The sequence below is a fragment of the Giraffa tippelskirchi genome, chromosome 10 (genome assembly GCF_054371585.1).
Source record: "Giraffa tippelskirchi isolate mGirTip1 chromosome 10, T2T-mGirTip1v1.2.pri, whole genome shotgun sequence".
Taxonomy (NCBI): domain Eukaryota; kingdom Metazoa; phylum Chordata; class Mammalia; order Artiodactyla; family Giraffidae; genus Giraffa; species Giraffa tippelskirchi.
This window is the reverse complement of record NC_137284.1, coordinates 161669143-161696471: the sequence shown is the minus strand read 5'-3', so window position 1 is coordinate 161696471 and position 27329 is coordinate 161669143. Positions and strand designations below refer to the sequence as shown.

Here is a 27329-nt window from a genome sequence, read left to right as displayed (position 1 = left end):
TTCGAACGATAATAAAGGAGGCGGGTAACTACAAACAGGGTGACGGGCACAGGAAGGTGAGCAGCACGGCCAGGAGGGAGGCGGTTTCAGGAGAGGAGACCGCCCGCGACCCGACCAAGACCCAAGAACAGACCACGGGTGTTAAAGGCACATCAGGCCTGGGGAGGGTCCTCAGGCGCCCCTGGTTTTACTCAGCTGTGGCTTCGGTTCTGGGGTCTGTTTGCAGGTGTGTGGGCTCATCACATCATTTTCTGTGCTTTAGGTGGGCTTGAAATACGTCATTTCCCAACTGTCCAACCTGAAATGTAGCTGCAGCTGACACGGTAGCAGCTGCTCCAAACATGCCGGTCCCGCCTGTGATCCCGCGTCAGGGGGATAAGGGGGACAGACCCTCCAATCAGGGTTCCCAAGGATGCTGCTGAACCCCAGTGCATCCCTGCTTCCTCCCTCACGGGCTCGAGGCCACAAAGAGTGACACCTCCCCCACATGCTGACCTGTGAGCCTCGCAGTCACCACAGGCAGGACCTGCTGTTTCTCTCACTCTTGGCTCTGCCGTCTCCAGGCACTTGAGACCCAGATCACACCAGGAGTCCACGGTGGGAGCCGGGACCCACGCGCCACGGAAGGCAGGATCCTGCCTCCGGCTGGTCTTCCCGGGTCAGACCCCCCTGCTTCTGCTTGAAAGTGGCCATTTCCGTTGGCAGGGTGACCTCGAGGAAGACCATGGGGCTGGGCCGAGCACCCACCTGGGTGGGCTTCTCCCCCCGGAGGCGAGCACAAGCTGCAGAGATGGGTCCCTCCATCTGGAGGGCTGACCGCGTCCAGTCCCCCTGCCCTGGGCAGGCCTGGAGGCCTCTCCAAAGGTGCCGCCCGCCGTCCTGGCTTCCTGAGGTTCCCCAGCTCACGCCCTCCAGACAGGTTTGCCTGATGGAGACCAGACCAAGTTGTTCACGGTGCATTGGAAGGGAACAGGTGGGCATTTAGTGTCGTTTCTTGTTCAGGGCGGAGGTGGAACTCCAGGACGTACTGCCTCCTTCATGCCAGCAGCAGCAGCCCCCAGCCCCTCCCGAGGAGGAGGGTCCTGCTGTGGCTCACGGACACGTCTTCCTCTCTTTCAGATCACCTTCTACGTTCTGGTGAAGGCCATTTACACCCTGGGCTACAGCGTCTCTCTGATCTCCCTTACAACAGGAAGCATAATTCTTTGCCTCTTCAGGTAGGTAGCAGAAATGAGTGATTCTGCCCAAAACAGGAGATGGGAAATCACCCATTTAAGCTGTCTCAGCCTGTGATGGGGGCAGAAACCACTCCCCCACCCTCGTCTGTGCCGAGCCAGCCAGACTCCTTCGGAAGGTACAGTACAATGCCAACACTGACGTTTGCATGTCTCATTTGAGGAGAAAATGCTGACCGTGGATAAGAATGCAGTTCAAATGCTGGAATTCTCCAGGCAAGAAAATCAGAGTGGGTAACCATGCCCTTCTGCAGGGCAATGTTCCTGACCCAGGGATCGAACCTGGTTCGCCTGCATTGCAGGCAGGATTTTTTACCAGCTGAGCCACCGGGGAAGCCCCACACTGGTGTCATGCTTTGAAAACACAGAGGCAGCCTGGCCTCCCCTCCCCGCTCAGAAATGCCTGGGTCGAAGCCTCCCAAGGGCGCTCTGTTGAGAGACAGTGTCACGTGTTCAGGAGGATCAGGACAGGTTCAAATCCGGGGCGGTCTTGTAGCAGCTGTGTGACCCGGAGCAGACTGCCTTCTTTCTGTGCGTCTGTAAAGCACACAGGCTGACGGAGCCGGAGCCACGTGGCGTGTAGGAGGCGCTCCGTCAACACAGCCTGCTCCTCCCCTGCGCCCGGACCCTCGCTGCCTCTGGAGCTAATGCCAGACGTTTGCGGCGGGTGGTGGGGTGTGAAGGAAGTGTAGACGCTTCCACCTGAGAAAAGCCTTTACTTTTAGGTTAAATCCACGTCTTAAGCAGCAGCAGCCTTAGTAAAATGGGTGATATCCAGCTTATTTTAATGGGTTGTGATCACCTGTCAAAAAATAATCTGTAAACAACAAAGAGCTTTATTTGGGGGTCTTAGGAATTGCAACTTGGGAAACTCAAATTCGGGTAAAACTGAGAGGGTTCCAGGGAAGAGAAGGAGTCGGAGCCTGGTAAAGCAGAAGCCGCGGGTTGTTAAAGACGTCTGGTGGGAACTGGGATTGGCCCTGACTCAGAGGGAAATAATGTCCTTACGGCGTAGACCGTGACGAGTTGTCCAGGGTCGGGGTCCTATGTGTACCGAGTTTCGGGGACTGTGCAGACCTTCTGGGCGCCTTCGTCAGGACAGCAGGTGGTCAGAGCTCAGATTCCATCAGCTGAGATGTGGGCGGCCCACCTCCTCCAGGCCTCCAGCCCCGTGTGGGCGCTCTCTTTGCAAGACTGCCTCCATTTCCTTTTCCTCCACACACCACGTATCTTATTTCTCTTTGCTAAAATGTAGTTCGCATGTTGGTCAGTCTTCAGATAACATCAGTGACATAGCAAATGGAGTGTTTTCAAACATTAGGAGATCCGTTCTTGGAAGAAAAATGCGTGAGTGGAGGCAATGGAGCGTGTAGCCGCGATCCCAGCAGCTGTTAGGTGGGGCTTCTCTCGGTTCAGGCATCTCAGATGTGACAGGTGGCTGATAATTCTCAGAAAGAATGAGGCAATGCCTTTAGTCCAGAACTACACTTTGAAAAATGTAGGGAAGACCTGTCATTTTATATGATAAAAAACTCTTTTAAGAAACTGATATAATATTATTACTATTTGCTCTGCTATCTTCTATATTTTACTGTACATTTTAAAATCTTCAAATTTTAAATACAGAAAAAAAAAAGCAATTTAAGGAGGTAAGCTGGCACAGGGTAACTTGAATGAGAAAAACTCAGCTTGTTTATGAAGAGCTTCTATCTTGAGCAATCCATATACTTGACACCACTATGGAACTTCCCTGGTGGCTCAGCTGGTAAAAAATTCTGCCTGCAATGCAGGTGACCCAGGTTCGATCCCTGGGTCAGGAACATTGCCCTGGAGAAGGACATGGTTACCCACTCTGATTTTCTTGCCTGGAGAATTCCATGGACAGAGGAGCCTGGCTGTCTACAGTCCATAGGGTCGCAAAGAGTCGGACACAACTGAGCAGCTAACACTGACACCAACAATTTCTCTCAGGTTTGTACTTCACGGCGTATTTAACTATTGCAAGTACGGTCACGATCCATGAGGAGAATCTCAGACGGTTTTATGCGTATCAAACGCCGTCACCGTTTGTCACCAGATGGTGACACTTCCTGGTTGCAGGCAGGACATGCCCACAGTGGCGACCACTGTGCTGCTGGCCCGGTGTGTAACGGCTGCTGGAAGAGGCCTGCAGGCCGGGCGCCGCCCTCCGCCTGGGCTCCTGTCCGTCTGCTCACGCCACCCCCGGAGAGATGTGAGACTGAGCCGATTCTAAAATCCACGTTATAAAACAACACACCCCACTGTCTTGGTCATTACACCCAAGAAACAGACTTCTTTGCAGTCACCAAACATTTATTCTCCAAAACAGCCCAAAGGCTAAGGAAGGACCGAGCCACCACGACCTTGCTTTCAGACAGAGAGGGAGCATCCCGTTGCATCCAAGGGCGTGCAGACTCGGTGCCGGCTCAGGGCCTAGCTCTGCGCGGGAGTCGTGAGCAGTCACTATGGCTGGGTTCTCGTCCGCATCCCGCGGTCCAGGCATGTGGGGACGGCCTGTCCGCACGGGCCCAGGAGGAGCTGCGGTGACTGCTCCAGCCTGTGCTGTGCGTCTCGTCAGGGTCGCTGTTAATAACGGGGTCCTTACACCACCTCCGCCAGGTGAGTGCTCTTGGTCCCAGGTGTAGCAACTCGAGGAGGCCCTGCCGCTGGATAGGGGGTGGCAGGATCTGGTCCACAACCACGTGCACCCCGTTCACCTTCAGGAATCAACTGGCGCAGTCATGGAGCGTGTTACACACGCGGAACAGACTTCACTACTGAGGCCCCACGGGTGTGTTACACACGCAGAACAGACTTCATTACTGAGGGCCCACGGGTGTGTTACACACGCAGAACAGACTTCACTACTGAGGCCCCACAGGTGTGTTACACACACAGAACAGACTTCACGACTGAGGCCCCACGGGTGTGTTACAGACAGGAAACAGACTTCACGACTGAGGCCCCATGGATCTGTTGCACATGCAGAACACACCTCACTACTGAGGCCCTGTGGTCTGCTACACACAGAGAACAGACTTCCCTGAGTGCAGCCTGCAGCAGGGGCCTGGGTGGGGCTCCCCACGCTGTGAGATCCGTCTCCCCACGAGCGCAGCTCACAGGCCGCGGTCCAGCACAGGCGGCGCCAGGAGCCGGGCTTGGGACACTGCACATCCATCGCCTCCCACTTCCTAGCAGGTGACCGCTAGTCAGAGTTCTGACAGCAACGCTAATTTTGCCTCTTTTAGAACCTACGGAGGGAATGCCCAGCCTCTGGGCTTGTCACTCAGCGTTTTGCAGGGAGATTGATCCACGTTGTCACATGTGGTTGTCCTGTGTGAAGATAACACAGCTCACTCATCCATTCATTGTCCGTGGAGCTGGGGTGACTGACGACGGGCGGTGCTGCTGTGGACACTCATGTGCCGTCTCCTGCACACATGTACACGCTTCTTCAGACGTGTGTGTGCATGCCTCCCCTTATAGTCCCATCTGGTTTATAATCATGCGTCTCTCCTGATCACAGCCGTGCACACAGTCTCTGCAGGAGCTGCACACGCGCACTGCTGAGTGAAGATCCCTTCTGCTCCATCTCCCACCACCGTTTGTTATCCCAATTTTAAAAGATGTTGCCATGCGGTTTAAAAGATGTTGGGTCTGTATAATATAGAATTCTGTTTTTAATTTGCATTTCCCTGGTGGATCATGATGTCATATGTTTGGGAATTTTTTTTTTTTGCAGTACCATTTCAACTGTTTGCTCATTTTTCTGTTCAGCTGTCTCTCTTTTTTTTAAGTTAATTTTTAGGAGTTCTGAAGTGCAGCCTTTTGTCAGCTCTGGGGATTACAGATTTTATCTCCAGCAGTGTGGTTCAACTTTATACTCCCCGATGAGGTTTTTGATCAGTGAAAGTTCTTCATTTTAATGAAATCTGTTGACTGTTTGTCCTTCTGGTCAGAGCTTCCTGAGCCTGTTACCATCTAGAAATTTTATTATGTTAACTTGTGTTTGGGTTTATGGTCCACGGGTGATTTATTTTCGTGGATGAGTGAGGTAGGGATTGAGATTCATGTGCTTTCTGCATGTGTGTCTTCAGTCTCTCCAAGACCATACCTGGAGAGCCAGCCTGTGCCAGGGCACTGCAGAGGCCTCTTTAGGACCGTGCACTGAGGGGCTGGGTTCTCTGTTCCGTCCTGTCTGCCCCCTCATCTGTCGCGTGCCATTTTTGCGTCGTTGTGACTGCTGTGCCTTTATAATAAGTCCTGATTTCCAGCAATGTAAGCTTGTCAACTCTTCTTTCTCCTTATGAAGAGATTGGTCATCTGCACTTTCATGTGAATCTTTATCAATCAGTTTGTCAATAGCCATTAAAAAAAAAAAAAATGATGGGATTTCATTTTGGATTGCATTGAATCTGTAGATCAGCTTGGATAGACTGGACATCTTCACCATTTTAAATCACCCAACCAGTGATTTTAGTAGCTCCTTCCATTGGTTTGGGCTTTCTGAATTTCTTTCAATACTCTTCTGTGGTCTTCTGGGTAAATATCTTGGATATCTTTTGATAGTCATGCCAAAGTCCTTGTTTATGCTATTGTATACATTTGTGTATTAACTTTCTAGAAAAGGAATTGATTTCTGTATATTAATCTTGCTTCAGCAGCCTTGCTTAATTTATAAATTTTATAATTATTATGTAAATTCGTCTGGATTCTTCTATGTGCAGCTCATGTTTTGGTGAAGTACAGTGACTAGAAGTGATGGTAGCAGACCACCTTTCCTTATTTATGAGCTCAGAGTGGAAGTTTTAGATATTTCACTGTAAAGCATGAAGTTCACTACAGATATTTTGATGACACTCCTTATCAGATTAAGAACACGCCTTTTAATTCCAAGGTTTCTGAGTTTTTAATCATGAATAAGTCATGAATTTTGTGATAATTTTTCTGCATATATTGACATAAGTAGGTGATTTTCTCATAAGTTCATTTAATGTGGAAAATTATATAGGGAGATTTTCTGATATTAAATCTCCCTTCATTCCTAAAATAAACCTTATTTGGTTGTGCTATGTCCTAGCCTTTCACTATGTAGCTGTGTTTAATTTACTAATATCTTGTTTAAGATTTTTGTGTCTACATTTATGAATTTAATCTATAATTTCCTTTCTTGTAAAATCAGGCTTTGCTATGACAGTTATGCTGGTCCACAAGTGAATGAGCAAGTGGCCCTATTTCCTATTCTGTGGAATAGTGAAGGTTGAATAAGGCGCTGTTTCCTCCGTAGCGTTTGTGGAATTCACCAGGAAAGCCATCTGGGTAGAGAGCTGTCATGCGGGAAGGTTTTATTTTTAGGTTCAAGCTTTTAAAAACAGACATAGGATGATTCAAATTCTCTGCTTCTCTTTATGTTAATTATAAGCTGTATTTTTCAAGGAATCTGTTCATTTCATCTATATCTCTATATCTCTTATCATATTTTCATGTGTGTAAGAGCTATACTGATATCTCCTTTTTCATTCCTAGTATTGGTCATCTTAGTTTGTAGTAATGCTTCCTAAGGCCCACTTGATTTCATACTCTAGGATATCTGGCTGTAGTTGAGTAACCACACCATCGTGGTTATCTGGGTCATTAAGACCTTTTTTGTACGGTTCTGTGTATTCTTGCCATCTCTTCTTAATCTATTCTACTTCTGTTAGCTCCTTGCTGTTTCTGTCCTTTGTTGTGCCCGTTTTGCATAAAATGTTCCCTTGGTATCTTCAGTTTTCTTGAAGAGATCTCTAGCCCTTCCCATTCTATTGTTTTCCTCTATTTCTTTGCATTGCTCACCTAAGAATGCTTTAACTCTGCATTCAGTTAGGTATTTCATTCCCTTTCTCCCTTGCATTTCACTTCTATCCTTCTTTCAGCTATTTGTAAGGCCTCATCAGACAACCATTTTGCCTTCTTGCATTTCTTTTTCTTGTGGATGGTTTTGAAGACCCCTTCCTGTACAGTGTTACAAACCTCTGTCCATAGTTCTTCAGGCACTCTCTCTACCAGATCTAATCCCCTGAATCTATTTGTCACTTCCACTGTATAATCATAAGGGATTTGATTTGGTCATACCTGAATGGCCTAGTGGTTTTCCCTACTTTCTTCAATTTAAGCCTGAATTTTGCAGTAAAGAGCTCATGATCTGAGCCAGAGTCAACTCCAGGTCTTGTTTTTGCTGACTGTATAGAGCTTTTCCATCCTCAGCTGTAAAGATTATATCAGTCTGATTTTGGTATTGACAATCTGATGATGTCCATGTGTAGAGTCATCTCCTGGAATGTGAAGTCAAATGAGCCATGGAAGGCAGTACTACAAACAAAGCTAGTGGAGGTGATGGAATTCCAGCTGAACTATTTAAAATCCTAAAAGATGATACTTTAAAGTGCTGCAATCAACATGCCAGCAAATTTGGAAAATTCAGTAATGACCATAGGACTGGAAAAGGTCAGTTTTCATTCCAATCCCAAAGAAGGGAGATGCCAAAGAATGTTCAAACTACTGCACAATTGCGCTCATTTTACATGCTAGCAAGGTAATGTTCAAAACCCTTCAAATGAGGCTTCAAGAGTACGTGAACCAAGAACTTCCAGATGTATAAGCTGGATTTAGAAAAGGCAGAGGAACTAGAGATCAAATTGCCAACATCTCTTGGATCATAGAAAAAGCAAGAGAATTCCCTAAAAACATCTACTTCTACTTCATTGACTTTGGTAAAGCTTTTGACTATGTGGACCACAACAAACTGTGGAAAATTCTTAAAGAGATGGGAATACCAGACCACCTGACCGCCTCCTGAGAAACCTGTATGCAGGTCAAGAAGCAGCAGTTAGAACTGGACATGAAACAATGGGCTGGTTCAAAATTGGGAAAGGAGTACATCAAGACTGTAGATTGTCACCCTGCTTATTTAACTTATATGCAGAGTACATCATGCAAAATGCTGGGCTGGATGAATCACAAGCTGGAATCAAGATTGCCAGGAGAAATATCAACAACCTCAGATATGCAGATGACACCACGCTAATGGCAGAAAGTGAAGAGTAACTAAAGAGCCTCTTGATGAAAGTGAAAGAAGAAAGTGAAAAAGCTGGCTTAAAACTCAACATTCAAAAAACTAAGATCATGGCATCTGGTCCCATCACTTCATGGCAAATAGATGGGGAAACAATGGAAACACTGACAGGTTTTCTTTTCTTGGACTCAAAAATCACTATGGCTGTGACTGCAAACCATGAAATTAAAAGATGTTTGCTGCTTGGAAGAAAAGCTATGACAAACCTAGACAGCATATTAAAAAGCAGAGACATTATTTTGCTGACAAAGATCCATATAGTCAAAGGTATGATTTTTCCAGTAGTCATGTATGGATGTGAGAATTGTACTATAAAGAAAGCTGAGCACCAAAGAATTGATGCTTTTGAGCTGTGGTGTTAGAGAAGACTCTTGAGAGTCCCTTGGACTGCAAGGAGATCCAACCAGTCAATTCTAAAGGAAATAACACTGAATATTCTTTGGAATCAGCTGAAGCTGATGCTCCAATACTTTGGCCACTTGAGAACAGCTGACTCATTGTAAAACACCCTGATGCTGGGAAAGGTTGAGGGCAGGAGGAGAAGAGGCAAAGAGGGTGAGATGGTTGGATGGCATCACCGACTCGATGGAGATGAGTTTGAGTAAGCTCTGGGAGATGGTGAAGAACAGGGAAGCCTGATGTTCTGCAGTTCATGGAGTCGCTAAGAGTCAGACACAACTTAGTGAGTGAACAACATTGGTCATTTTTATTTTCTCTCTTTGTATCTTGATGAGTCATACTGTATAAAGTTTTATCAGTTTTATCAGTGTTTTCCAAGAACCAACTTTTGACTTTTTTCTCCTGTGTGCTTATTTATTAACTTGCTAACATGCCCTCTTATCTTTATTATTTTCTTCCTTTTGTGTTCTCTGGTTTCGACTTGGTGTTCTTTTTCTAGCTTGTTAAGTTAGATGTTCAGCCTTTCTTTGTTTAAACTGCTTTTATTTGTATCTACAAATGTCCTTCTCAGACCTGGTTCATTCCCACCTTTCAAGTTTAAAGATGTGTTTTTCATTATCATTTAGTCCTAGATTTTCTAAACTCTTCTTTTGATTATCCTGTAACTATAAAAGTTTATAGTTTAATTTCCAATCTGTTATTAGTGTTCTATTCAGCTTGGTAATGATTTCTGGCTTAACTCATGGTAATCAGAGAGCATACCACATGAATGAAATCCTCTGAAATTTGTTAAGATTTGATTTGTGACTCAGAATCTGGTCTATTTTAGTCAAAGTTTCATTTTCATTTGAAGACAATGCCAATTCTACAGTTATTGCTTTGTATGCTACATATATCATTTAATCATTTATCAATCATGTTATTTAAATATTCTAAATTTTACTATTTGGCTTAACTACTTGCCTGGTGGCTATGGTCCATGGAGTCACGAAGTGTCGGACACAACTGAGAGACTAACACTTTCACTTGTTCTCTCAGTTACCGAGAGGCGTGTATTAAAATCTCCAACTATAATTGTGGACTTACCTATATCCCCTTTATTTATTCCACTGTTTGCTATATATAGTTTAAGGTTAAGTTATTAGGGGCACACCCATTTCATGTTTTATCTTCCTATAAGCTGTCCATGTTTAGTAATGTCCCTTGCCTTAAAAATAAATCTACTTTTATACTAGTTAATTATGTCCACTTTCTTTTATTCGATATCTGCAAGATATATCCCTGATTTACATTTGAGTGTTCTCTAAGCTCCATTTAATTGAGATTTGTTGTTTCCTTCCGGTCTGTTTTTGGTCGTACACACAGCATCTCACACTCACGTTCCGACCGCTTGCTGACAGGCTGGAGTCTCGGTCTGCTCCTGTCTCTTCGCTGTTGTCTCAGCTGTTTTGTGGCCCCTGCACTCTATTCATGTTTGCTTTTAAGTTGTCAAGTGTTTTTATTATTCCAGTTTTTCCCTTTTGGATTGTTAGTCGTATATTCAGTATTCTTCCTCTGGTTTTCACCTCATTTTAACCGAGCGCATCCTCCTCTCACAGGCATTAACCTCTAGTTACTATTTCTCTCTCTTCCCAGGCAACTCAAGCCTTCCCTTCAGCCCTTATGGCTTCTGTGTCATTGTTATGTATTCTAATTGTGCACATATGTTAAATGCCACACGCATGATTACTATGTTTGTTATTTTCAAAGTCTGTATTTGTTTAGAATTGCCCATCTGTCTGTCTGTCCTTCCTGCGTCCTCACGTTTCCATCCAGGTCATCCTCCTCCTCCCTGAAGATCTCCTTTTAGGAGACCAGGGCTCCCAGCAATGAATTCTCACGGTTGTTGATTGCCTGAAATCATCTTAATTTTGCCTTCACATTTGAGGATATTTTTGAGAGTACTGAATTCTTTGTTGGCAGTTACTTTCTTTTATCACATTAAAGATGTACATCATTATTTCTTTTGAAAAATTCAGCTGCCAGTCTCACCATAATACCACTGAAGGATGAGTCTTTTTCTCTGGGTGCTTTGAAGATTTTTTTGTCTTTGGTTTTTAGCAGTTTTGCTGTCATGGGCCTTAGTGTGGTTTTCTTTATAATCCTCCTTCTTAGGGTTAGTGGAATTCCTTTAATCTGTTATTATATTTTGTAAGTTTCAAAAATTCTTGGCCAGCAGCTCTTCAAATATTTCTTCTACCTTATTCTCGCTCTCGTTTCCTTCTGAAACACCATTTTCCCATGATAAATATTTTCAACATTTCCTGTACATTTCTTCTTGTTTCTTTATATTTTCCATTAATTTGTTTCTCTCTACTTTAGACATGGGCTTCCCATGTGGCTCAGTGGTAAAGAATCCTGTCAATGCAGGAGATACAAGAGATGCAGGTTTGATCCCTGGGTCGGAATGATCCCTTGGTGGAGGAAATGGCAACCTGCTCCAGTATTCTTGCCTGGAAAATCCCATGAACAGAGGAGCATGGCAGGCTGCAGTCCATGGGGTCGCAAAGAGTCAGACACGATTAAGCACTCACGCATGCAGGACTTTAGACATAGTCTACCATCTGTTTTCCAACCGATAATACTCCATTTTACTGCGTCTAATCTAATATTTAGGCCCAGCCATTTAATTCTTCATTTCATTGGTTTTTTAAAGTTTACAATTTTCCATTTGATTTTTGCAATTAATTCCATCCTCTGATCAGTATCAGTTCAGTCGCTCAGTCGTGTTTGATTCTTTGCGACCCCATGGACTGCAGCACGCCAGGCCTCCCTGTCCATCACCAACTCCTGGAGCTTGCTCAAACTCATGTTATCAAGTTGGTGATGCCACCCAACCATCACATCCTCTGTCATCCCCTTCTCCTCCTGCCTTCAATCTTTCCCAGCATCAGGGTCTTTTTCAATGAGTCAGTTTTTCACATCAAGTGGCCAAAATATTGGAGCTTCATCTTCAGCATCAGTCCTTCCAATGAATATTCAGGACTGATTTCCTTTAGGATTGACTGTTTTGATCTCCTTGAAGTCCAAGACTCTTCTCAAGAGTCTTCTCCAACACCACAGTTCAAAAGCATCAATTCTTTGGTGCTAAGTCAGAAATAAAGGGAAATATTTATTACAGCATCATTCTCTAATTTTCTTGGATATATTAATCAGAGCCATTTTACAGCCATGTCTTAAAATGCCAATATCTGGATTTCTTTCTATTCTGTTTTATTTTTGTTTTTCCATTTTTAACTGCATTTGATCATTTTGTACTATTTCTGGCATATTTATTAATTAATTATTGAAGTTACATATAATTAAATTGTAGAGGCTTTAGATGGTATCTTACCATAGAGAGGATTTACTCTTTCTAGCAAGAGGGCAGACAAGCCTGAGCCAGGCAGGGATTGAGTCAAGCTAAGGCTGTTTTTCAGGGTCTCTGAAGGCTGGTTCATCATTATTCCTAAGTCACAGCCCTTTAGGGGTTTTAGATGACAGCCTAGGAATCCTTCTACTCATCCTACACATGAACACCTTGGGAAATGGAAAACGAGAAGGAAAACCTCTTAGGTAACTTCCTGCAGAATTTGAGGCTCCCTGTGGCTTCCTTTTTTCCACTCTGTTGCCTTGAAAGCCCTTAACGTCTTTTGTCGTCCATTCCATCCAGAGACGCTGTTACAAACTCTGGGCCTCCGCTCTCTAATCAGCACTGTGCCCTGAAACCTGGGTTAACCCTCAGCCAGGAGATGAGAGGAGGTTGCAGTGCCCGATGCTCCGCCCTCACCAGGGCCCCAGTCCTTTAGGTCCCAGCCGCCTCTGCTGCCCTCCAGAGCTCCATAGACAACTTTTAAAATCACAGTTGACATGGGAGGGAGGTCAGATAAGTTTCTCTTTGGAGCCACAAGTGGAAGTCTGCTTAGAATATATTTTTTAATATCCTTCAAATTTGTAAACTCTACTTCAACCTAAAGAGTTAATGTTTTAATGATCTTGGAAGTGCATTTGTGTGGAACAGCTTGTCTCCAAACAATTAAAAATCAGAGTTAAATCAAATATCTAATTAAGTCTTCTCCAAGCATAATTTAACTGTTGTGAAATGATTATAAACAAAATGTTCTTAACATGTTTTAGAGAAGCAAATATCACATAAGTTAAGTTCAAAGACAGGTCGTTTGAGGTGGGTCTTGCAGGAAGTTTGCTGCAGAGATGCATGGTGTTCACATCTGTGAAGTGGGGCGTGCTTCTGCAGGCTCAGACTCACTGAGGCTGTGCTGTATACATTTATCCCGAAATCTTGTTTCTGGGTCTCTGCTCTAACGCGCGAAGACAGAAATAAAGGGCAATATTTATGCACAAAAATGTGTACCGTAATGCAAAGCTGAAAACATCTTAAATACACAAGGAATACCTAAATTGTTTTACTTCCATAAAAAAAGAAGCTTTAAGATTAAAGTCACACAGTGTTTGACTCTCCATTTCCTGCCTCTTCCCATCACCCCCATTCGCCTCTGTCCCCCTCCTCCCTTCCCCTCCCCCCGCCCTCCCCTCGCCCCCCCTGGGCAGGAAGCTGCATTGCACCCGGAACTACATCCACCTGAACCTGTTCCTGTCCTTCATCCTGCGGGCCGTCTCGGTGCTGGTCAAGGACGACGTGCTGTACTCCAGCTCCGGAACGCTGCACTGCCCGGACCTGCCGTCCTCCTGGGTAAGGCTGTACGGGGCTGGGCCCTCTAGGCGGCCTTGTGAGCTCCCGCCCCGCCACCGACCTCCGTCTGGGATGAGGTCCAGAGCTGGGGCTTCACCGAGGCCCCAGTCAGGGGGGTGTGCGGCCTGCGCTCAGAGCATCTCAGGGCGCCACGAGTGGGGGCAGGGCACTGCCCGCTGGAGCTCACGGCCCGAGCGCTGCCCCGGGCAAAACCGGACTCACTCGAGGGCACCGCCCGGGGGCCCAGCAGCAGCTCGGGGCTGGAAGAAGGGGACATGGATGGGCACGCCCGACGCTGTTTTCTCTCCCGTGTCCGGGATTCAGAGCGGTGGATGCGTCCAGCTGGCCAGGCGGGTACCTCCTGGGGGAGCACGGCCCCGGCACTTGCCCTGGACGCAGTGCGGTGACCGGGCCGCGCGGGGATCGCCTGGACTGGTAGTTTCTGCGGTGCAGGCCAGGCTCGCGATGGACTTAGTGGGGCTTTAGGACGAAGCTCAGTTTGGTGCGTTCATTGAGCGCGCCGCGGTCCAGTCCTTCCCGCCACCCGGTTTCTTCACCTCACCCTGTCAGATCGGCTCTTCCACGTGGAGCCAGACCCGGCTCTCCGCCCGCATCCCTCACGGATGGACCCATCTGCTGACTCCATTCTCTGGACTGAAGAGGTCTGAGTCAGGGTCATTCTAAGACAGTAAAGCCTTTACCACGCCGTGCAACAGCTGCTTCCCAGGCCCGCAGGTTTATATACTCCTGGGGACAGTCCTGCCGTGAGGCGTGTGGACTGAATGCAACAGTAAAATCAGCAGCACTGCCCTCCACCCGGACATCCCACCCCAGGTGGAAGGGAAGCCCTGGGCTCTTGTCCTGGGATGGAGACTCTTCTGCACAGATGGGGGTCCCTCGGAGGCCAGGGGCCGGGAGACCCGGTTCTCCTCCTGCTAAGAAATCTTTGGCTGCTTCTCTGTCTTACTCAGAGGTCTGCCCTAAGGAGCCCTCCTTACTTAGTTCCTCCTTCATTAAAGGCCGTACTGACCCTGATGGACCTATGGACACCAGGCCCTTGCCCCGAGTAGTATACTGTCCTGCTGTGTAGACAGAGGACCTGGCTGGCTCCCGGCTGAGGGGGGGGGCAGGAGGCAGGAACTTGGATGTCCCTGCCCCGAGTCCCACCTGCCTGGGGCGTTGGGGGCAAACTCAGAGGCCTTGAGCTGTGCGGTGAGGCCTGAAACATCTGAACAGGGCTACTCCCAGAGAGGAGGGCAGAAGGCTGGGCTGGGGGCCTGACCTTGCCGAGGGTCCTGGGCTCCACAGCCCAGGTTAGACTGGGAGGGGATGGGAGAGAGGGAGCAGGAGGAAGGGAAGTGAGCAGAGCCCGTCAACACACACAGGTGCACACGTGCACACAGAAACACAGCTGTGCGTGCTCACACTCTTACATGCAGAAACACAGCCGTGTGTGCCCACACTAACACAGCCGTGTGTGCTCACACCCTGGCACACACACACTCTGTCCCATCAAGAAAGTTTGGCTCCAACCCTGGAAGGACAGCTCTGAAGACAGGGGCTTTGAGTGGTGCTGGGGGAGCCCGCATCCCCGAGTGTGGAGTGGCTGGCACACAAGACACCGGAAACCACACAAGCGGCCATGGCCGCGGCCCTCCCCTCTGCTGCTTGCTGAGCAGTGAGGGCTCTGGGCTCCAGGCCCGCAGAGGTGACAAAGCCTCCTTCCCCAGCCCTGCAGCCGTCACTTCCACACGTTTAAGTAAGATCTCCTGTCTGCTTGCTCTTAGCACCTGTGGATGCTGTAAGTCTCCCCAGCACCGTAGGGAAATGCCTTCTGTCCCCTTAAGGGCCTGAGAGGCAAGCGTTTCCAGGTATGACCCCTGATAGTGCCTTGGACAGTCCTGGACGTGGGTGCAGTTTTCTTGTCCTTTTCAAAGGGTTGGATCTCAAAGAAGCCAGCTTTATTGGCTCATAAAGTGGACCTAGAGACAGAACCTGGCTTCCGCCCCTACCAAGACCAGCCACACTCACACGGGCGCCTCCTTCTCTAAACTCCTTGGTTTGGCTCTCATCTAAACTGTGGAAACTGCGCTGCAGTCTGGAGAGAACAAGCGACCCGAGGGCCCCCGGAAACTGACCTTCAGCAGGACTTCCTGCGGACACGGGGGCTCAGCCCCCTGCACGCCTGGCTGCCGTGGGTGGTAGAGGCTCCCCGCCGGGACAGGACTGGCCGAGGACATGCTGGGCACCGAGCAGGGTGCCACCCTGGCCGCTTGACTCTTCGACCTTCCCACAACGGAAGGTCAGCAGACAGCCCCTCACCCCAGAGCCTCTGCCCCTGGAATGAGTTGGTGGCCGATGAGCCGCAGGGAAGAAGTGCAGAGTTGGCATCTGAAACATTTTACCAAGAAGAGGGGATTGGGATCATCTTAACACCCTTTGTCTTTTTTCCTCCTTCTGTAGTTTATCTTGGAAACTCTCTGAATCTACCAGTGCCTCAGGGTCTCCTTTGAATCTGGAAAGTGTGATGTAGTCTGTGTGACCGTCCCGCCAATAACAGACACACCGTGGTTTATGTTTTCTGCCACCACTCGGCCCGGGGGGACTAGAGAGAGACTGGAGGCTGCGAAGGGCACATGTATTTAAGCTGTAACAAGCAGAGCTGGTCGCCATGGGCGCCGCGTGTGCAGGATGCTTGTGCAGCAGCCAGCAGGGCTCATCGTGGACGCCTCCACCCACGGGCGTGGGGCTCCTTCTGCCCGACACCCGGACCTGCCTGTGTCACTGTTCCAACAAGGGGTGCCGGTCCCAGGGTCTCATCGTTGGGTCTTTACATGCCTCTTTCCACTTGCCGGGCCCAGCCCTGGTGTCCGGTGGGGAGCCTCCACACGCCGGAGCCCATACTTGGCATCAGTAAAGCTTAACCGCCTTAGAAAGACACAGAGCAGGAGAAGCCTAGTGCCAGGTAGCGGGAGCGGGCGTCCTGGAGACCGTGGAGCCGCTCTGAGTCAGGGCTCCTCACGGCCCGCCGCCCGCTTGAGAGGCTGCCGTGCGCTTCTTGCCTGTCCACCGAGTGCACGTGTGTGGCTCTATCCACACGTATGTTAGTGTATCCACCCCATCTGCCCACAAATACGTATTTGGGGAGCAGGATGTAAAGATACAGAATGATAGAAAGAAAAGTGCTGGGGGGTTGTTTTCAGTGCATTTGTATCAACCTAGTGATCTAAAGCCTTAGTTTCCCCTTTCTAAACACCTGAGGAAATAATTTGTTTGGTGGGTTTCTCTTGTTTTTCCTTTACTTCTCGTCTCTTGTTGAGAGTGCACAGTGCGGAGGGAGAGAGGAGGGAAGTGGGAGTGAGGGAGGGTTCGTGGAGCCGAGGAGGCAGGAGGAGAGGGGGCCAGGCCCCACGTGGCCACTCAGGGTGGCCGTCCCCTCGGGCGTGGTGCGCATCTGCCCGCGTGTCGCCCTCCGCAGGTGGCGGGCCTCGTGCAGCGCAGGGCGCCGTGCGGCCCGGAGCTGCGGCCTTTGACGGTGCCCTCCCCGCGCAGGTGGGCTGCAAGCTGAGCCTGGTCTTCTTCCAGTACTGCATCATGGCCAACTTCTACTGGCTGCTGGTGGAGGGTCTGTACCTCCACACCCTGCTCGTGGCCATCTTTGCCCCCGGCCGGCGCTTCGTGGCCTATCTCCTGATCGGATGGGGTGAGGACACCCCTGCCTGCCAGGTTCCTGATTCCTGTCCCCCCGGACCTACACACGGAGATGCTCTCCGCCCAGAAACACCCCGTGCTGCCCCTGGAGGAAGAGAGTCAACACCTTAATGTTTGGGGAGACAGAAAGTGAAAGTCGCTCAGTCGTGGCCGACTCTTGGCGACCCCGTGGACTATACAGTCCGTGGAATCCTCCAGGCCAGAACACTGGAGTGGGTAGCCTTCCCCTTCTCCAGAGGATCTTCCCAACCCAGGGATTGAACCCAGGTCTCCCACATTGCAGGCGGATTCTCTCCCAGCTGAGCCACCAGGGAAGCCCTAGAACCTGGTTTAAAACCACTGTGACTCTCATTCCTGGGGTGAACCCCAATGAGGGGCAGAGGGGGGGAAATCAGAAAGAAGGGGCCTGGGAGGAGAAGAAGCAGGAAGCCCGTCCACAGTGAGGTCCCGCTAACGTGCTCATCAGCGGGGCTCTGCCCAAGCCGGAATCGGAAAGGGGTGAAGCTGTGGGCCCCCCACCTTTACAGTGAGGGGCGCCCCTTCAGGTCCCTGCCAAGTCAGGACACAGCCTCTCCAGTGTGTATTTAATTATCTTCGCTGCTTAGTAAGGCGTGAGGGTAAGCCTGTGTGCATTTATGAAGAGTTTCCACTAATCTGTCCGTCAGAAAGCCCTTGTCCCTGCCGGCGGGGGCTCACAAGGGCTCCCATGTGTGTCCCCGCCGGGCTGGTCCAGGTGGCCAGTGCAGGGCTGGAGTGACCGGCGTCTCTCTGTAGGCATCCCCACGGTCTGCACGGGTGCGTGGACTGCGGCCCGGCTCTCGCTGGAGGACACGGGGTGAGTGCTGTGCCTGTGGCTAAGGGCGTGCGCCGCTGACTGAGGTCCTGGGGAGCCGGAGGGCAGCTTTGTGTCTGGGCAGAAGGCAGCCTCTGGACGCTCAGGGGGGGATTCAGGGCGGGGGAGCTCTGAGAGGGGCTGCGGAGCAGGTGGGACTGAACCAGGGCTGGCCGTGGAGTGGGGCCTGGGGTCCACCAGGCAGAAACGGAGTGGCATCTTGGGGAGACCGGTGCAGCCCGGAGCCCAGTGGGAGGGCATCCAGGCTCAGCCCTCTGAGGCCCTGAAGCTGGGCCAGGCCTGGAGGCTTCTGCCCTGTGCGCGGTGAGGCAGGCTGCGCCCAGCCTGAGGCAGCCAGCTCCCACCGTGGAGCCCAGCAGCTGCTGTGCCTCATGTGGGGCCGGGTCCTCCAGCCGCCCCCCCACCAGCCATCCCCTGCCAGTAACAAACACCCCAGGCTTGGTGCTGACACAGGTCCAGTTTATCTGGTGTGCTCCCGTCCCTGGGTCTTTGGGCAGCTCTCCGGCTCAGTCTCGCTCACTCACCTGCCGTGGGTACCTTACCTGCAAGGGAGGCCAGGGCTGTGGGTCTAGAGAGGCCACAATGAATTCTACAGACTCCACACCCTACTGTCGGAACCAGCCAGGCTCCAGGACGAGGGTGGGTCTGCTCAGCTGGGAGGGATGTGGGTAACAGGGAATCGGGGGGCATTTTACAAGCCTCCTGTCCCAGCTTCCTCCTGGAGACAGCACGTGGCAGTCAGAAGGGACCACCTAACAAACCTGTGAGTGAGGGGTTGGTCGTGGTGGGGCGGGGCGGCTTGTTTGGTAAGCCCCGCATATGGGGCGAGGCCACAGGCGTGTGCTTATCCTCCTGTGCTTGGATTGTAGATGGAATCCGTGATAATGTGATTTTCCTTCTCTTTCTTCAATAGTTGCTGGGATACCAATGACCACAGTGTTCCTTGGTGGGTTATACGAACACCGATTTTAATTTCAATTATAGTAAGTGACTTCTGTGCAGAAACCTGAGTTACCCGCCAGGTTGCCCTTGGGCAGAGAGCCCTGTGGTGAATACAGACGGCCCCGTTCCACTCGGCCTCCGAGACAAGAATCCCAGGCCGAGCTCTTCCACGGGGGGCTCGGCCCACCGTTAGGAGGAAGGGGAGGGCGAGAGGGAGACGCACCTTCGGAGGGGTCACGGTCAGCTCCCCCAAGTGCGCAGCTTTGGATCTGAGCTGGATTTCCATCTGTGGATTGCACGTCCTAAAATTAATTTTCTCAACTGCCGCACCCTGGGGTCAACACATGGGTGACGCCACAGACAGACTGCCACGCTCTGACTTGGGGAGGCAGGCAGGGGGAGCAGACCCCGACTGGGCAGGGCCCTGGCGCTCCTAAGACAGCGGAGCCCGGAGCCCCATTTTGGGCAGGGCTGAGCCACAGACATCCGGGCCTCGCCACCTCCCTTGCAGGGGGACTTCACACCCTGATATGTCATCTCCTCTTGTGCAGGTCAATTTCATCCTTTTTGTTAGTATTATACGAATTTTACTGCAGAAGTTGACGTCCCCAGACGTCGGCGGCAACGACCAGTCACAGTACAAGTGAGTATGTGTTTAGAGCCAGCTCGGAGCCGCCCTCACCAGCCTCACGTGGCCTGATAACTCGGGGTACCTGTGTGGAGAGCAGAGGAACTGGGGCTTGGGGACCCACACCTGACCCCAGGTCTTCTCCTTTAGTCACAGGAGTGTGCCCGTGGCCAATTTACAGGGACCCCCGGACATGGAGTAACTTGTGCAAGGGCGAGCATCGCCATGGCCATTATTCACGTCCTTCCCCTCCCTCCAGCGTGGGCCTCCTCTAGAGAGCTGGGAATTGAAGTGTTCTGTCCACTCTCCTGTTTCGTACCCTGACCTTTTCTCCTTGGCCACACGTTATTTGCATTTTATATTTGGTTCTGTCTTCCCTGTCGGACCACAGGGTCCAGGCAACACCTCACGTGCGCCTGGTACTTAATAATGACGCAGTTGATGTTTGTTGCCTGAATGATAACAGGAAGGTGGTTACCATCATCTCCCTCATGAGAAAGAGAGCGGAGTTTAAGGAATCACCCACCCTCATCTAGCTAATTAACAAGTACTGAGAACTCTGTAAAGGAACTGGAAGATTCTGTAAATGTCTATCAGGAGTTCATAAAGAACAAATAAAGCCTGTGACTCGAGTGTAAAATAAAACTAGTTCAGTGTGGAGGGGCTGCTCCAGCTGGTAGGAGCCTTGGGTTCAGGCAAATGGGGGCTGGATTGCAGCCCCCGAAGCTGCGTGGCCCCAGGGGGCTCCCCGCCCACCACAGGACGGTGGGCCCTCTCAGCTGCATCCATCCCTTCCCTCTTTGAGACGTAGGGTGGCCTGGGGAGACATTCAGGTGGCCTCCCCGAGGTGGGCAGCACCAGCTGGAGGCTCAGGGGAGGTGAGTGCCCTGCACCCCGCCTGCTTCCTCACCTGTGGAGTGGAGATGCTGCAGCAAGAGCAGCCACTAAGGCTGTGAGCGCTGAGAGAGGGAATCTTCAGATGACACCTACTGCTGGGCGCCAGCGAGCGCCGTGACGGGGTGTGGGAAGCACGCACGTGTGAGTGGGCCCCACTGAGCGCCGTGACGGGGTGTGGGAAGCACAAACGCGTGACCCGGGCCCAGGCTGTGGCAGGCTCTGCCCAGCCCTCGATAGGGTCAGGCCAAGAGGAACGGGCGTCCACCAGCACTGTCCCCGCCTGGGCTGCCCCCGGATCAGCTGCAGCTCCGGCCTCACCGGCACTCCGGCTTCCGCAGATCTCGCTCACTGCCACCTTGACCTTTCCTTTGGGCTCTGGGGAGCGATCGTAAGTGGATCTTAGAGAGCGATGCTTTTGTTTTGGAAACAAAATTAAGTGGGGATAATAGAATCTACTCTCTTTCCAGAATAACAACAAAGGCAGAGAGCACATCTGTGATTCTCGTCTGGTTGTATTTTGGCGTGTGTTCTGTCTCCATCTCATAACAGAAGTGACAGGTCCCCAGGCACAGGGCCCCAGGGGTCCCGCCCCTAAGCCACCTTTCTAGAGACCAGCAGAGTCTCAACAAGAGTCCAAGCAGGTCTCTCTGACGTTTGCCTAACGTGCCGCTCCCTGCAGAAACCCAGCCTCACTTGCCGGGCAGACACCAGCCGCGATGCTGAAGGCCGCGAGAGCGCCGTGAGCTGCGGTCAGGCGGTCAGGCCTGCACGTGCTGGCGGGGGGTCCTGAGGCCTCCCCTGCCCGGCGAGCCCCAGGTCACGCGTACAGCTGGGGCAGAGTTCATACAGATCACCCGCTACGAGGAAATCCCTTGTTGTGAACTCCTCAGGTGTCTCAAAATATGTAAACAAAGTGGTGACTTCTTTCTAAGTATTCAGTTCAGTTCAGCCCAGTCATGTCCAACTCTTTGCGACCCCATGGACTGCAGCACGCCAGGCCTCCCTGTCCATCACCAACTCCCGGAGTTTATCCAAACTCATGTCCATGGAGTTGGTGATGCCATCCAGCCATCTCATCCTCTGTTGTCCCCTTCTCCTCCTGCCTTCAATCTCTCCCAGCATCAGGGTCTTTTCCAAGTACTGAGTGCCGCCAACCCAGCAGAGACGGTGGGGAGGAGCCGGAGACGCCCCTCCCTCGGTGCCCTCCACGCTGCCAGGATGAGGCTGGTCATTGGGGTGGTGGCTGGTTGCTGGTGTCACAGGGGCACCCAGCCCCTGCCTGCCTGCCCAGCCTCCAGGGACCCCAGGGCTCCTGACCCTCAGACCGTGGTGGGGTCACTGCATCAGACACAGCCACAGGGACTCCCCCGGGAAGAGGCCAGGTCACCCGCAGAGACCTGATGTAACTGGGTTGGGGGGAGCTTGGATTCCAAGTCTGAAGAGCCGCCCGATGACTCGTGTGCAGTTGTGAGAGTCCCTGGCTCATGGCAGTGGTTCTCCACGGGGGTTCCGTTCAGCAGCCATAGCGCCTCTGTGCACGTGAAAGAAAAGCAGAAAAGCAGCTTCTCCGGCTGAGGCCCAGACGCTGAGTCGGAGGCGGCCTGCTTCAGCGTGGCCTCGGGTGGGGCCGGGCCGGCTCTGGGGCCTGGGAAGCGCAGACTTAGCGGAGCGGACCTGTACCTGGCTGGGCCGTGGGACGGGCATGGGGGCAGGCAGGACTGAGTTCAGCTGTCTTGCTTTCAACACCACCGCAGTGAGAAGGAAGTCTGCTCTTTGGTTAGGAGGGTGCGAGCTCCCGGGAGGGAAAGGAGATCGGGTGCAGGCTCCCCCACTCCTGAGACTTCTGGGCCCACAGCAGGGCCGCCTGCAGCACCCGTCCCCGGCTCTCGGGGGACCCGGTCGCGCTTGTGCCCCGGGGCAGCCCTGCCGCCCCTGCTCTTTTGATCTGAAACTGAAACTTGCCCCGTCCTCCGGATGCTGGGGAGGGTCCCCACTGCTAAAACCACCGACGCACAGGGCTGTCTGACCTCCTCAGACCGGTGCCACCCTTTCCGAGTGGCCGAGATTCCCGGGAGGGCTTTGCTGCTCTGCGTTCGCACGCTCTCCCGGGGCGGGCAGAGGTGTGGCTGCGTAGGGAGGCCCCTGGCTGGCCAGAGCGTGACCCCTCTCTCCGCTGCAGGAGGCTGGCCAAGTCCACCCTGCTGCTCATCCCGCTGTTTGGAGTCCACTACACGGTGTTCGCTGTGTTTCCCATCGGCGTCTCCGAGTACCAGATCCTGTTCGAGCTGTGCCTCGGATCCTTTCAGGTGCGGCGGGCGGGGCCGCGCGTCCGGGCGGGGCGGGGGGCGGGGCCGCGCGTCTGGGCGGGGCGGGGGCGGGGCCTCTGACCGGCACCTTCTCGCCCTCAGGGCCTGGTGGTGGCGGTTCTCTACTGCTTCCTGAACAGCGAGGTGAGTCCTCTGGCCTCCTGGGGAGCACAGGCCCCCGGCTTGTGAGGGATTCCTGAAAACACCCCTAAGAGACCGGGCTTCCCTGGTGGCTCAGCTGGTAAAGAGTCCACCTGCAGTGCAGGGCTCGATCCCTGGGTCGGGAAGATCCCCTGGAGGAGGAAATGGCACCCCACTCCAGTATTTCAGCCTGGAGGATCCATGGACGGAAGAGTGGGCTGCAGTCCATGGGGTCGCAAAGAGTCGGACACGACTGAGTGACTTCACTTCAAAAGATCTGGAGCAGGGACCCCCTGCCGGGGCCCACCCGGCTGGGGTCACCCTGCTGGGGTCCACCTTCTGGGGGTCACCCTGCCGGTGCCCACGGCTCTCAGCTCAGCCCTCCCGCGCGTCTCGGCTCCGGGTCAGAGCCCTCTTCTCTCGGCAACCCCCGCGTCCCCGTCCTCCCCTGGTTCCCAAGCCTGTCTGCCCCCCGTCCACAGATATCACAGCTTCCATACCCAGAAGGGGGCCTCGGCGGGGAGATTTGCTCCAGGGGCCGCGGGGGGAGGTTTGCTCCGGGGCCATGGGCCCCCAGCTCCGGCCCGCTGAGCCCACGCGGCCGTGCCCCGCCCTAGGTGCAGAGTGAGCTGAGACGCACGTGGCGGGGCCTCTGGCCCAGCCGGCCCTCCGCCCGGGACTACCGACTGCACAGCTCGTCCATCTCCAGGACCGGCTCAGACGGCGCCCTGCAGGGCCCGCGCGGCTCTCGCGCCCCGTCCTTGCTGCAGACAGAGACCTCGGTCATCTAGGGGCGCCTCAGTGCAGCCCCAGACACGCGAGGGGCACTCGATGGGACTCGGCGCTGACCCGCCAGAGCCGGGCCTGGCTGATCCCCCCGGGCGACTGGGGGACCTCGAAACTGCCTGAGACTTAAAGCCCATGATTGTTAAACTCCAGCAATCGGGTACTTTTGTTTTTCATGTTGTTTGGCCATGCAGATGGACCCATTTTCAAAGAGACTAGGAACGACCAAGGTGGTAGAACCCAGGACTTGGGTCCAGTGACTGTGGAAGAAAGAAGGGGTTTTCTAATCTCACCGCCAGTTCTCGGGGGGCGCAGGCATGGGCTGGGGCGCTGGCCCTCAGGGACATGGTCACCCCCCGTCTCTGCATGACCTGCACCGCTGGCCTCCCACCCCCAGTCACGGGGGCGGTCCACCCCGCTGTGTGCAGGACACGTGGACGTCCCCCGAGGGCTCCCAGGAGCCTCCGCAAGCCCAGCTGGGCCCCTTGCCTCCGCACCCCCGGGCACCCAGGGTCCCGTCCTGCTCACCCCGCATGTGGGCTCTCACCGCTCTGCTGCTACGCTCGGTTCTCCGGCCGCTCTGTGACACCGGGCCCCCTTACCAACGAGGCCACGGAGGCTTCGTCTCGAGGCGTCACGGAGCTGAGCGTGGGTGCCTGTCATCAGGACAGCCGGCGCTGGGCAGCAGGCTGGGGGGCAGGGCTGGGCTGAGGAGTGGGCTGCACATCCGGGGCAAGACTGGGAGGCTTGTCACCCAGCACAGTCCCTCTGGGGGGGTGCCCGGCCCCCGGTGAGAGGAGGCTGGCCACAGAGCGTGGGGCAGCCGCGGGGGGCCCAGCAGCGGAATCCCAGCTCAGACAGCGAGCGAGCACACGCCCGACGTGCCTGGAGAGCCGGCCCAGCGTCTCGGGCCACCGTCTGGCACGGGTGCTGGTTGCGTACCCGGGGGGTCTGTCAGCTGCCGGCGCCAAGGCCGCTGGCCTAAAACTGGGCGGTCCAGCCTGATGGGAGTAGAGGGGAGACTGTCCCTTCCTGTTAGCAGGACAGAGGTGACCGACACACCCGTGTAGTTGCAAAGTGTTGTAAACGTGTGTGCCTGGAGTGTCCCCCAGCCACCGCGTGACACCACTTGAATAAAACCCATTTCATGTCTGTTTGCTGGCTGACTCTGAGAGCAGATCCTGAGGACGTTCGGAGGAAGCTTCCCGCCTGTGAAGAGGAGCCCGGGCAGAGGGTGGACCAGTGGGGGAGGGTGGGTGGCGGGTCAGGGCCTCTGGACGCCATCGCCTCCCAGGCACTGGTACCACTGTCGGGACTGCTCCTCACTGGCCTGGTCAGTGGTGGGTCCACCTAGGGGCTCCCGTCACCCCTGGAGGCGGGGAGGGGGCTGCGCTGCCAGCACACCCAGCCCCACTCCATAGAACCTGCGAGCCTGCTCACCAGGGCAGGCTGAGCACGTGTGCTCTCGTGGGTACATGTGTGTGAGTGCACACTCGTGTGTGCATGTGAGTGTGCATGTGTGTGAGCATGCACGTGTGTGTGCATGTGAGTGTGTGAGCACACGTGTGTGCATGTATGTGTGTACATGTGTGTAAGCGTGCACGTGTGTGTGCATGTGTGTAAGTGCGCGCGTGTGAGCGCGCACACGTGTGTGCATGTGTGTGCACACACATGTGTACGTGTGAGTGTGTGCGTGCCTTCTGGGAGCACACTCCTAACTGTGGCATTTGCACCACAGACAGATAAAATCTATTTCTGATAAACTCCATGCTCAGTCAGACTGCCCCATTCCGAGGGGAATATCGTACCATGCGATCTCTGGAGGCTGAGCTGCAGAGGACTTAGAAAGGAGCAGAGACCCGCCTCCGGTGAGCTTCTGAGAGCCCCAGGCTCCAGGTGACAGGACTCTGTCAGCTGTCTGCTGGTGGAAGGAGCTTCCTGAGGACTTGCATCAGGTCTGTTCCAGACTTGGGGAATGGAAGCGCACACACAATGTGGGAATGGCTGTGTGCCCAGGGGCCACTCTGCAGGAGATGCCACCTCTATAGATGGAAGTAGCCAACGCCTTCCTTTCTTATCAATAATGGCAATTTTTTCCAGTGGTGCCATTTTCAGGCTAGAGAAGCTATTCACAGGCATTACCAAAGCTCAAATATTAGAGGCAGATATTAGCTAAAAAGTGAAAAAGCTGTGAATTCCATCCGCCATCTGCCTCTCAAGGCTCGGGAAGTCAACATTAACCATCATGAGTGCGTGCTGTTGCCCCGATATTTTCTTTTGGGCCGGTGCAAACTTCTCTCCCTCTCTCCCACTCTCCCTTCTCTTCCTTGTGGAGAGTACGTCATATTGTACAGACATTTCTGCAACTTGCCTTTCCATTGGGACAGACGTGTGTGGGTCTGGCCTGTCTGCACACAGATGTGCTTTACCCCTAACAGCTGCGCAATGCCCCATGGCACATGCGCTGGGTTTATTCCACCACCACCCCCCACCCCCCCGCTGGTGAGTGTCTGAGCGCTTCTGCGTCTGCGCGAGCAGCCCCGCAGAACCGGCCCAGAAGTGGGGGCCCTGGGTGTGTGCGCTAGGCTCTGGGCAGGCGTGGCCCAGGAAGAGGTGGGCACAGTGCCCCTCTGGCCGAGCTGCTGTTGACGCATCTCTGGGGTTCCCTTCTGTCCTCACCCCAATCTGCCTGTCTTCAGTCCTGAGGATGGTGAGCGTCTCTTCTTTACGGAAAGCTTTCCCTTTAGTCCCGAGCCTCAGCCCGACCCACTGACACAGGCGTCAGGGAGCCAGCCGCTGCTCCAGGCGGCCATCCTACCTGATGCAGGCCCTGCTGAAAGTTAACAGATTAACGCGTTTATTCTTGGAAATGGGGACGAGACTCAGCAGAGGCCAAGGACAATGTGCGTCTCCGTCACCTGTTTGCATCGGCGGCCACCGAGCCCTCTGAGAGGCGCCCTCAGCTTGTGGACATCACGAAGGATTTAGGGCATCTTTTATACAGAAGCGTGCTCTTTGGAAGACGGAAAGAAAAGAGCCTGTCACTTCCTCTCCTCTCTAAAGCTTTCCTGGGGACAGGGGGGCGGGCAGAGGTGGCGGGAGGTCCCCTCACTCCTGACAGCAGTCCCACCTCCCGGGGTGTCCTGGCCGGAGCCTTGGGCAGCAGGCCTCAGCGCCAACACTGACCCAGAGCTGCCACAGGGATCGCTGTTAAAGCTGCTTGTATTCAACCCCTGACCCTGAACCACAGGGGATGCAAACTGTTGGAATATGATCACCAAACGTGAGGCCGAGCAGCTCCAATCTCTCCTTCAGAGATGTAGGGTTTTACAAACCCTTGTGTGCTGGATGCGGTAGGTGACAAATATGAGAAGCATCGTGTAAACTCAAGACACCTGAAGGATACAAGGTTTCGTATTAATCATTTAATTTAATCATTGCAATCATGCACCCAGAATATGCAAAATTTGTGATTTTCTGATCTTCATACAATCACAACCCTTTCAGGTTTAAATCACACAATATAGTAAGAACCCATGATAAGGTGACTCGTCACCCTGCAGACTTTCC

The 27329-nt window shown here is 52.8% G+C and overlaps 1 protein-coding gene across 2 annotated transcripts in view; it reads left to right on the top strand.

Annotated features, from left to right (window-relative positions):
- VIPR2 (vasoactive intestinal peptide receptor 2) overlaps nucleotides 1-24911 on the top strand; it is a 69011-nt gene extending 44100 nt beyond the window's left edge. Inside the window, exons 5-13 of one of the 2 annotated variants that reach the window (XM_081535584.1) lie at nucleotides 1120-1217; nucleotides 13354-13495; nucleotides 17048-17198; nucleotides 17981-18041; nucleotides 18973-19042; nucleotides 19553-19644; nucleotides 22706-22832; nucleotides 22935-22976; nucleotides 23591-24911. In XM_081535584.1, coding sequence (XP_081391710.1) covers nucleotides 1120-1217; nucleotides 13354-13495; nucleotides 17048-17198; nucleotides 17981-18041; nucleotides 18973-19042; nucleotides 19553-19644; nucleotides 22706-22832; nucleotides 22935-22976; nucleotides 23591-23764 — 957 coding nt within the window. In that variant the 3' untranslated portion in view covers nucleotides 23765-24911. The remainder of the gene's footprint in view (nucleotides 1-1119; nucleotides 1218-13353; nucleotides 13496-17047; nucleotides 17199-17980; nucleotides 18042-18972; nucleotides 19043-19552; nucleotides 19645-22705; nucleotides 22833-22934; nucleotides 22977-23590) is intronic. The other variant, XM_081535585.1, reaches the window with a different exon arrangement.
- The last annotated feature ends 2418 nt before the right edge of the window (nucleotides 24912-27329 follow it).